We start from the raw sequence: 10,971 nt of genomic DNA, 5'->3' as shown, positions 1-10,971 counted from the left end.
CTAAGATAATGAAATCTCCACATTTGATTGATTATTAGAAGCTAAGTCATCGTCCCCCAAACCTGGACCAGATTCAATAAGGATAGGAAAACTGGAATCTTAAATAGAAAACTAGCAGTTGCCACGTGTTTTATGCACGCAGATTAGGCGATACTGTAGACGTAACCCTTTAAGCCCTCAAGAGTATATTAGTAAAATTAAAATTATATTTTTCTCCACATCATATGTCTCATACGTGGTGTTCTTAGTATTTATATTTTCTTATCTATTTATAGTGTCTACGATTGTTACATGTGTAGGATTATATACTTGAATATAGAATTATTAGTAGTTATATACTATTTATGTTTAAGAGGCTGGCGAAAGATTTTATATTTTTTTTTTTAATTCAAACAAAAGTAATAACTTTAATAGTACTATCAGCCTCTAAGGACCGGGACGGTCATCGTGGAAAAGAGTTGGGGATGACCATTGCTTAAGCTTTGTTAAAAAAGTGTACCTTATACTATTTAATTTCCTCTTGCCAGCCTTGCCAGACTTTGATAATATTTTTTGGAATAATTTACAAAACGCCATAAATGTACTTTATAATTTCTACTTGTTGCTTAATTTAAAATTAGTTTTGCACACATAACCTCTTGTTCTGATCTGTTCGAATATGGACAATCCTGTTTACTGAAAATGTTTTCGAGCCATGTCGCTACGTGTTTAATTTCAAAAGAATCTTCTATCGTTCGATTATATCAACCTCTTGGGATGATGTTTAGATTTCCTGTAGTGTCGAAGAAAATCCTTGGAGGCGTTCCAATGTTCTCAAAGCAAAAAATCTAAGATTAGATAACACCAACAGAAATAATTATATTTATTTAAATAAGTATTTGACTATTTTTATCGGTTGTTTTTTTGACTTTAGTATAAATCATAATTTATCAAAAGTTTCAAGGGAATAGCGTTGTATCTTCCTACAGGACTGACGTGAATTGTGTAAAGCCTGAGTCTATGAAAAACCTAATAAAATAACCTAACCACTCGAAAAAAAATACTACGTTAAAGATAAATCAATACACGATCGTTTATCACGTTGATCCTATATTAAGTGACAATTTTTTTTTTAATTAATATGGACTGTAAATTATATAACTATATTTTCGGTTGATAAACAAAAACCTAAAGGATATTTCAAAGAATTAAGTATATTTTAGTCCTTACATATCTTTTCAATTTATTCTAGATTGACGAACATAACACAAGAAGAGTCGTTTTAATAGTTTATTACAAAATTACTTACGGTTTTTGTGTTTTGTCATTATAAACGTACTTATAAATAATAATAAAATTTAAAACACGTACAACGTGCATTTACAGTACTCTTTTTAATCTTAGTTTATTACGTAGAGTCATTGACAGATTGTACAAAATGTATTAAATTGATGTTTCGTATAAAAAGGGGTATTCCGTAACGAAGATGGTGTGTACGGCGATGCGATTTTGATGTAGTCGGGGCTGGCGCGGCGGCCGCGGTTTTTACGGGTCCGGGGGCTTAACCCTCTGCGGGCGCCGCCTCCGCAGCCGCCGGCGCTGCCGCCGGCTTTGCTTGAGAGCCCTGCCAACCCGCAACCATTTTTTTGAGGAAAGCTGTAAATCAGAAAAAAAATATTAAGTACTGCTTTACAACCTCGAGGGTATTTCTTAATGTTAAAACAGCTACATTATGTATGTTTGCGAAACAAAATATTATTTATTATGTTTTAAACTATTTATATTAAAAACAAAAACTACATAATGTAGCTGACTTTTTAAAACTTATTAGTTAATGTAGTTCACGGAATAGAAAAAGTTAGAGACAGTATCATAGAAAGAGAAGCATTTAGATAGACAAGTAACGAACATCAGGTAAGATTTAAAACATCGACACAATAGCACATAAAAGATTTGCTGAAAATAAAGATTTTTAAATAAAATTAAAATAAATGGAAACATGTAAGCATTTTTGCACAAGAAGCGAGTTTTTTTGCCCCAGCACCGCTACGGTATATAACTTACGATCTTGATCTTATAGCTAAAGATATGACGTTAATTGTGGTCCTCTACGCCATCACCTTCTTCAGGAATGCTGTAAACAATAAGTCAGACAAGGGTTCACACAGACGAACACAAACACAAATTTACTAAAGGGACTACAAAGAACTGTCCTTTCGATGTCCATTGGTATTTGTAGGAATATGATTATTTAAAATGGTATATATTACATCCGTTGACATTTTAAATACGTAATGAAAAATTACTTTTTCATATTAGGTAGGTATATATTGGGTTAAATTCTAGTAGTACTGTCCAAATGTACGTTTTGCTACACAAAAGTTGTTTTTAATTTAATTTCATGCTTACTTTGAAATATACTCTACAATTATTTTTAAATACTATAATAATGAATAAAAACAATGTCAAAAACCACCACTGCCACAACAATCGCTGTAATGGGGTCAAGATAAGGTGAGCGGTAATTGTATAAGTATATAATGTGTTTAAAAAATATTATGTAATAAAAAGTATTAAATGTATATCAGTGTAACAAAATATCTAAATTCAGTATAATCAATTAATGATAGTCGAATTTTTATGTTGCTATTTAATTTTATCATATTTTAATTTTGGATTCACTTTTTTTATCTAAATTTCTTTATGTATTCTTTTGATTTGTATGTTGTGATAAAGCAAAACCATCAGTCGATAAACAATGGCTATTAAAAAGTTAGCCAACTAATACTCACATGCGTATGGGATCATGCCGTCATCATCTTCAGGGTCCATGCAGTCCTTTGTGATTTCTGCGACTTCACTGTCCTCAAGCTTCTCACCTATTTATAGAAATAAAAATATTTTATTTTGATTACCGAACGAACAATAGAAAAAAATGTTGGACGCATTTTATGCTATGCTAATTATGCCATATACCAAATATTTCCAATGCAGGAAATGAATCCAACCGGTGCTCTACTTTAAAATTATCTAAATTTAGCAAATTAAAACGTGCATATGTGCTCTGGCAAATTTCCAAAATATATTTAAATTGCTCTTCAATTCCATTTCAGAAAATAAAAGACAAATAAAAACTTATAAAAAATAATTCGACATTTAAAATCCTTCAAAGGTTTACGTGTATATCATTTAATTTCCTAGTCTAAATTCATTTACCTAAGGCAAGAAGCGTGTGTGTGAGCTCAGCGCCAAGCATAAGGCCATTTTCGTTCTTGTCGTACAGCTTCAGACATTCCAAGAAGTCCTCATAGCAACCTTGGTCTTTGTCTTTCTTGCATTGGCTGTAGATGGGAAGGAACTCTTCGAGCTACGAAAGTATAAAGCGACATAAGTACTGTATTTTAGTCTAATTAGTAATATTTAGTATTTCAATTACAATTAAGGAAAAACGTTGTCGTCTTTCAGTTCAACAAATTATATAAAATAATATATAATGTATGTTTCTTAAAAATATGTATCTTTCCGTTAAGCACAAACATATACATTAAACATTCTCTAGATATTTAGATAAATACTGTATCATAGATATGATGCGTATGAAATAGTACCGAAAGCATTTTCTCGCCCTTCTTCTTGGTGCCTCCGAGCTTTTCAATGGTAGCCAATGTGGGGTTAGAGTTGAGTGCCCTCAGGATGTCACCAAGGTTGAAGGCATCGACTTTGCCGCTGCCATCGAAGTCGTAGATGGAGAAGGCGAAAGATGCCCCTGATTAATAATAATAAAAGATTACGATGTATTTATTACATTAAAATAATCTTGAAAACATATTTTAAAAACAGTTATATTTTTCTTGATATAATAATTTCCCAAATAAACTTATTTATTTATTGCATAAACTATAAATTCAATTTATATTGTATGTACTATATACTTAGTAAGCGTATGTAACATACATAACAACTAAATAATTGTTTACGGCATCGTAATAGGTATTAACATAATCTGACATTCGTGTATCAATGTTGAAGTCCTTTCTTTCTAATAAATGTAAAAGTTTTTTTAACATCTCATTTTAACTAAAACCAAGATAAATAAAACTTGAAAATATGTTAAATATTTTAAAACGCCATGGTTCAGGTGTCATAGTGGGCGGGCGTGGGCGAGTCCACGTATTCGAACCTTTGCCTCCACATGTTCAAATTTGTTCAGTGTGGACCCATTAGTCACTGTCTAATTATAACTCAATTGTAGTTTATTCAAATACCGATATTCTATTATATTCTTTTTCATCTAAAGAATCATTTTTAAACTCTTGAATGAGAAGTGAGAATTATATGATTCGAAAAAGTGATTTAAATTTTCAAGACCATTATAATTATTGAAACCTCCAATAAATTATTTGACCTTGATATTGACTCACTAATTAAAGTTAAAAATTGTAATGAAAATTCATTTACTAAAACAAATAATAATAAATTATATTCATATCGATTCCACTATAAAATGTTTATAATGTTAAGAATTATAAGTATGGCGCTTTCGGTGAAATTCGAGCGCAGTTTCTCTGTTTGGGCGGGCGGTAAAGTTGGATCACGTGACGCAAGAGTTAAATTTGGAACGCAACGCTCGCGCATAGTGGCCGCACCACTGCTGCCGATATCTCATAGCAACGCGAACCTTTTATGAGAACCATTCTATACTTAGATTTACGATTATGTTTCTCCTAAAAAAATCTTCATAATAAAACATTGACACAGTAAAAATGACAAATTATATTGTAAATTAAAAATATTAAAGTGTAGTTATCCATAGTCAATTTTTAAAGAAGAAATTAGACAAGATAACATTATTTTTATGTAAATAGAATTAAAAAAGTAGAAGTACTCACTTTCAACTTCGTTCTTGCTGAGGTCGCTCTGAAAATTATCAAAAACATTTTGTTACTTTTAATTCATAAACATCATGTAGGGTAGTGTAGTGTTGTAAATAGGATTACATCACAACACTGAAAATTACTCTATCTGGTCGGTGAGTAAGGAACTTAATTTTTCCACTATTTATTAGCACATCACTGACTTATATTTTGTTAAATTTTCTGTGCTGAAACGTAAGGCTTCCGGTCTGCGGAATTTAGCACTTAGCGTTAACGCGAATAGTATTGCACTTGTTATATTTTCATCCCATTTTCAACAGCACTGAACTCCTTGTCACAATTTCACTTCTTTTAGATATAACTCACCATTTTGTGTGGTGTTAGTCGGTTCCCTCCCGGTCTTCACTGGCAGACGTTTAGACAAGAAGTGGGGCTCGGCAACTTTTCGCCGGACTGTTTTAACTGACTCAGATGGCGCTCTCGTTTGGATATTTGAGATTTAGCCCAGGAATCCGCAACCGTTCTATTTTCAGCGGAGTTGAACCGTGCCGACGGTATCTTCAGACACTACATGGGCTACTAAGCGAGAAAGAGACATGAAGCTTTTCTCGATACGTAGTTACTCCTATTGTAAATCTACATTTACGCTATTTCGATCTAATGTACATCATATATATACGTCAGGAATCGAAGGTGTCCGTACACCAATGCAGTTACGGCATATAAGGTTTGACACTGGTGACAAATGATAAGGCAAACTCATATAAGCATATTTTTATTAATAATAGTTAATATATGTAAATAAATATCAACTTTTGTTAATCAATTAAATCAAAATTCATCGTTTTCGTTGACATTCATCTTGAAGTCAAAATATTTCCAATGAGAAGAATGAACAAGAGCTTCGTTGACAGTATTAAATTTCCAAACGACTGATCTTGAAGGGGAAGGTGTGCTTAAATTTCGGTGGTCAAGAAGACTAGCCGCTCGACGACGAGTATCGGGCGAAAGAGAACATAGACCTCGAACCGAACCGCAGACACGAGGTCCCTGGAATATGCTACAATTATACTGACCGGTTCAAAAAACAGAAACAAAACGATTAATATTAAAACAAAAAAAAATGTTACTTTGCGTTTTCCAAACAGTTTTTTACGCCATAGCCATCCACTTAAGCATGATAAAAGTTTCGCTCCCTGATTTCGACAGCGGCGCACAATATTACCCTTTCGAGAACTAGTACCGCTATTCGATACACCAGATACAGCCTTTAATTCCTTTGTTGATTCCTTAAAATTGAAAAGTTGTCATGTACAAAATACAAATCTTTATGTATGTTCTAATCACCTATGCAGATTATTAGAATAATAACATTCTTAAATATATTTCTTTTTTTATTGTTAATAAATAACACAAAATAGATGTGTCCAATTCTCAAAACAGAATCTCAAAATCCAAATTCCACCCGAACAAAGGTTAACAAATTTATCAAATAATGTAATATATGACATCTTTTAACGTTTTTGTTTTTTTCTTCATGGATATTTGTAGGAGTAAAATAAGTTATATATACCTCATGACTAATAACGTTGTCTTTAGAAGCGCTGACAGTTATTAAATCTATTTCCTCCAAAGAAGCTACCTTCGAATCTTGTAAGATAGGCTCGTCCTCTTCTGAATTTTGATCATAATCACCTAATAAGTTAATTAAATTACTTAAAATTCTAGCTAGCTATTTATATTTTTTGTAAATAGCACTTACGATTCATGGTTAAGTATGCATTTTCGTACAATGCGAGATCATTTTTATCCATATTTCCTATAGTTTCATTTAGATTGCACTGTAATTGTCATCAAATTAAAAAGTGTCAAGATTTTGTACTTTAATCATATAAATTTTAAATAAGGATGTGTAAATGTACCGTCAATTCTTTACTTGTAGAATTTTGGACATCATCCAGTACTTTGTTATCATTAGTTTTGTCATAATCACATTTAAAAAAATCGTAATCTTTAGGGGTTTCAGTGAAAAGAGCATCGTTTAAAAACGAGTAACTTGAATTTTCTTCACTCTTCACTTCGAAAGTATTTGATTGATCTTGAAAGTTTTGTTGTTTGCATTCCATATTATTTTTATTAGTTTCTATTAAAAATTGTTCAGACCTACTATTTCTGTTTTCCATGACATATTGTGTATCGGTAATAATTACATGCTCGACATTACTCATGTCAAATAGATGGTTTATAAACATTGATGTGGATTTACGCAAATCATAATGGCCTCTCTAAAAAAAAAAGTTGTTATGTAATACTTTAGGCGAAAACTTAACTGGTTAATTCAAATATGTATAAAGATATATTTAAAAAAAATTGTAATATTTCCAAAATAAAATAAAATACTTTACATAAATCTTCATCAAATTATTTTGATAAAATCAATTGTTTATAAATATTTCATTACAATTTAAGAGGAGAAACAATGAATATAAGTATCACTGAACAAATTAGCTAAAAGTACAATATCATGGTGTAATATAAGTAATAGTTTTTTATTCCCATTTAAAGGAAAGAACTACAGACATTTAAGAAACAAGCATTTTAGTTGGATATCAGCCAACGTATAAGATAATATCATTTACTTACCACTTCCAACTCTTCATCACCTTGACCCATAAAACTAGCTTCGTTTCTAGATTTTGTGATCATATCTGTCAAATGATGACAAGTTATCTTGTGATTGATTAGTTCTTCTATTTATCAAAATTAGAAGTGACTACAATGTTTATGAAATGGGTACATACTTTCTATCTTTTGAGGTGTCGAAGTAACGACAGTATTTTCTTGATTCTCGTACTCACTGTCATCTTTTGAAACAACAAAAGTTAGTTCATCATCGTAAGTCTCATCCCACCGATGGTTTCGATTTTTTTTCAGACTTGATATAAAATATCTCCATGGCTGACCTGGAATAATGTTTATCATGTTAAGTTTTTCATACCAATAATTTAAACATGTAGATATGTATGTTATAACTATACATGTCGGCGACACGTCTTTACTTTATAAATCTGTAGTCTGTCTGTATACTCAATTTTTTGTCAAATTTCGTCATAAATATTCGTTTATGACTCACTAACATCAGTTTTACCATTTTTGAATTTTTTTTCTATCCCGCTATAATTTAAGAACGGTCGAACCAATCTTTATAAAAATTGGTATACATTAAAAACATATGATTGCGCAAATGATAGGCTATATATCTATATCTATCTATATTTCTATATAAATCTGTAGTCTCTCTGTACAGTCAATTTTTATGTCGAATTTCGTCATAAATATTCGTTTTATGACTCTTTTTTCTATGATCTTATATGTTCAATAAAAATATTCAAAATAAAAAAGTATGGCTTCCATTTATAATAATAATAATTATTATTATACATAACTAATTTTAAATAATTTTTAAAACGTCCAACGAAGTGGGCGAGTAACAGCTAGTAAATCCTAAAATCCTTCTAATTTTTAAAATAATATGTTCAATTGTGCACTAACCAGAATCTTTAGCATTATTTACTATAATACAGGCCTCTTCTAAAACCTGGGTAACAAGATGGACAGCTAATAAATCAGCTAATCGAGTATCGCTAGATGCATCTTCATTATCTAAAATAAGTACATATTAATGTTAACAACGTGGTTATTTATTTCGGTTCATTTACATATACGGTATCTGTGCTTATCGTGTGCAACGTGCGCCAGTATCGCGTAAGATGAAATCTATAAAAATCTATAAATAGAAAATAATGAACAAGGCAAATAATATTAATTATTAAAAAATGGAGATTCTTCTTTCATCTACAATTAAAACTAAATTAATATTACAAACCGTCTTTATTCGTCATTTTTCAGTTTTATATTGGTGATTGATAGGTACTTTAAATTAATTACAAAATGTCACGAAAAATAAAACCTATTCATTCACCAAAAGTATATTCGGCCAGACTTAATATAAATAAAAATAATTATTTATTTGTAAAAAAAAATATTAGAATAAAAAGGAGATCGACTTAAAATGTGGTAATCAAATAAAACTTGAAACAATATATCCTGAATATATGAACACTTTTTGTAACAAAATGATATTATGACATTTTTAAAAATTTAACAGCATAATATAAAAAAGGAATAAAAGGGGTAAGGGTAGGTATATCCTTATGTAAAATATAGTTTTCCAATTTTCTATATACATTCTATAATATTGAATTATGTTCCACGTAACTAATCACCGGGACGAAGTTTACATAAAGAGCATTATTCATTCAAAAACACCGTCGCTATTTCTGTAACGCCCAGCCAATCGCTATAGTATTCTTTAGCCTCGAACTATTTTAGCCAGTTTCTCGATTGTACTGTGGAAAATCTATGTATAATATGTTTATAAGTATGCGTTGCTTATAAGAGAGTGACAGTTTAGCTCATGAAAATATGGGGTGAAGTTTTCATTTGCTTGTCAAATTAATCCAGTTTGACCCCTTTTTTATCCAGGAGGATACGCCCTCCACCCCTTAAAGGATGACAAAAAGTATAAGGTTTTCCAGCGCCGACTACCATTCACAGATTTCAACATCTCATTTAAAAAGGCTCAAAAAATATTCACTTTAAATGTGAATATTTTCTAAGCCTTTTTCCTTAAATTATAGAAGTTATATTACTACTTATCGTCTTTATAATTTTTTGATCGAAAATACACAAAAATATATTTACAAAAATATTAATATATTTGAAAATCTTATTTGTTTAACCTTCAAGACATTACTTACAAGTATTATTATTAAGACATTACTTACAAGTAAAACCATTATTAAGTAATATGATATTAAGTATGTAATACTTATATTACTTAATAATGGTATAATATAATATTACTTAATAATGGTTTTACACAGAAACAAAAATAAAGTTTCATTCAAATGTATTTATTATGTTGAGATATATTGAGGAACGAATTAATTAATCTAAAGCCGAGAATATTTATTTTTAGTAATAACCAACATTAAAAAATGATGGTCTCTCTTGTTGTATTGAAAATAGAATAAACCTGTACTTAATAATCCGCAAGTAATTTCTTCATTATTACCATTTTATAATTCATACATCATTATCGTCACACTGTTACAATTTACCTTGTAAATCCTGGGTTCGACGCCCGGTTTCAGCCAATAAAATCGATTACGTTTTCCTATCAAATTATCCGTAGCAAATCGAAATTATGAAATTAGTAATGGCATTATTTGCCCTAATGTGCCTCGGACAGCACATGCGAAAATTAGATCTATAAACACCATATGTATATGAAAGCTTATAAATTAATAGATCGCTTATGTTTATTTTAATAGTTATTTTAATATGTACCTATATATGTTATAGTTTTACGATTACGTCGAACAATTTACAATACTAAATACAAAAACTCCTAAAATATAAATGACGTAATAAAGCTACAATATAAGTTATTTCCATCTTAAATACGCTATCATAATATGAAATTACAATTACTTTCCTCTTCATCATATTAGCGTATTCATTAATACCTACTTAGTTCAAAATAAATATTGAAAAGGGGAAAACAATTTATGAAGTAGAAAACGTTACTGCCGGCACTCCCTGTTAGGCTCTATTTATAAATTGCTTGCCACCGTGTGAACATAAAGCGACATTGTTAATTCTATTGGGTAGCCAGTTATTTACAACCAATTAAGGAAATGTACCTTAAGTACCATACGGATTTTTTTTTGTGCGATGAGACGACAACACAGTAGATAAGTTATTTATTTGATTTAAGTTCTATAATGATAAAGTGTCTAATGAAACATTCTATCATCTAAAGCCATATACTTATGGCAATGGTTACTTCGATACATAATTATTTTGTACTTTATCATATATGTGTTTTGTGATAAAAAAGGTACCCCAGACTACTTCAAAATTATTAACACAAGCAAGTGGGATCAAACTGATGAACACACTGTTAAACTCCTTATCACGGATCTTTGAAAACTATTGACCTGTATATTCGTTAATTAGTTCAAAAATAAATTATCGGCCCAGATCATGCTGC

General features: G+C 30.4%; 2 protein-coding genes across 4 annotated transcripts; both read right to left on the bottom strand.

The window, feature by feature from the left end:
- Positions 1 to 1,255: 1,255 nt before the first annotated feature.
- Positions 1,256 to 5,351, bottom strand: LOC125067290 (myosin light chain alkali). 3 transcript variants are annotated; one of them, XM_047675795.1, is made up of 7 exons: positions 5,220 to 5,351; positions 4,869 to 4,896; positions 3,588 to 3,745; positions 3,196 to 3,346; positions 2,772 to 2,858; positions 2,044 to 2,113; positions 1,256 to 1,635 (listed from the first exon to the last, which is right to left on the bottom strand). In XM_047675795.1, exons 1-6 carry the CDS (start codon positions 5,220 to 5,222, stop codon positions 2,088 to 2,090), a joined length of 453 nt encoding a protein of 150 aa, XP_047531751.1. In that variant the 5' UTR covers positions 5,223 to 5,351; the 3' UTR covers positions 1,256 to 1,635; positions 2,044 to 2,087. The 3 variants fall into 3 exon arrangements, with proteins under 3 accessions (XP_047531751.1, XP_047531752.1, XP_047531750.1); XM_047675796.1 differs by having other exon boundaries at positions 1,256 to 1,603; XM_047675794.1 differs by lacking the exon at positions 2,044 to 2,113.
- Positions 5,352 to 5,684: 333 nt separating this feature from the next.
- Positions 5,685 to 8,768, bottom strand: LOC125067525. Its single transcript, XM_047676183.1, has 9 exons — positions 8,740 to 8,768; positions 8,406 to 8,516; positions 7,655 to 7,816; positions 7,497 to 7,561; positions 6,776 to 7,138; positions 6,616 to 6,694; positions 6,427 to 6,548; positions 5,984 to 6,142; positions 5,685 to 5,903 (listed from the first exon to the last, which is right to left on the bottom strand). The coding sequence occupies exons 1-9, from the start codon at positions 8,753 to 8,755 to the stop codon at positions 5,685 to 5,687; spliced, it is 1,296 nt and encodes a 431-aa protein (XP_047532139.1). The 5' UTR covers positions 8,756 to 8,768.
- Between the last annotated feature and the right edge of the window lie 2,203 nt (positions 8,769 to 10,971).

This window comes from Vanessa atalanta, chromosome 11 (genome assembly GCF_905147765.1).
Source record: "Vanessa atalanta chromosome 11, ilVanAtal1.2, whole genome shotgun sequence".
Lineage (NCBI taxonomy): Eukaryota > Metazoa > Arthropoda > Insecta > Lepidoptera > Nymphalidae > Vanessa > Vanessa atalanta.
The sequence above is the reverse complement of the archived record's forward strand: the minus strand, read 5'-3'. Positions and strand labels throughout refer to the sequence as shown.

What these genes read in the sequence shown, in the direction of transcription:
- LOC125067290 (XM_047675794.1), bottom strand. An exon ending in AGGGCGAGAAAATGCTTTCG is followed by an intron (nt 3,347 to 3,587) that starts GTACTATTTCAT and finishes ATACTTTCGTAG; the next exon opens with CTCGAAGAGTTCCTTCCCAT. An exon ending in CGGCATGATCCCATACGCAT is followed by an intron (nt 1,636 to 2,771) that starts GTGAGTATTAGT and finishes TCTGATTTACAG; the next exon opens with CTTTCCTCAAAAAAATGGTT.
- LOC125067525 (XM_047676183.1), bottom strand. An exon ending in GACACCTCAAAAGATAGAAA is followed by an intron (nt 7,562 to 7,654) that starts GTATGTACCCAT and finishes ATCATTTGACAG; the next exon opens with ATATGATCACAAAATCTAGA. An exon ending in TGCATACTTAACCATGAATC is followed by an intron (nt 6,549 to 6,615) that starts GTAAGTGCTATT and finishes TTAACTTATTAG; the next exon opens with GTGATTATGATCAAAATTCA.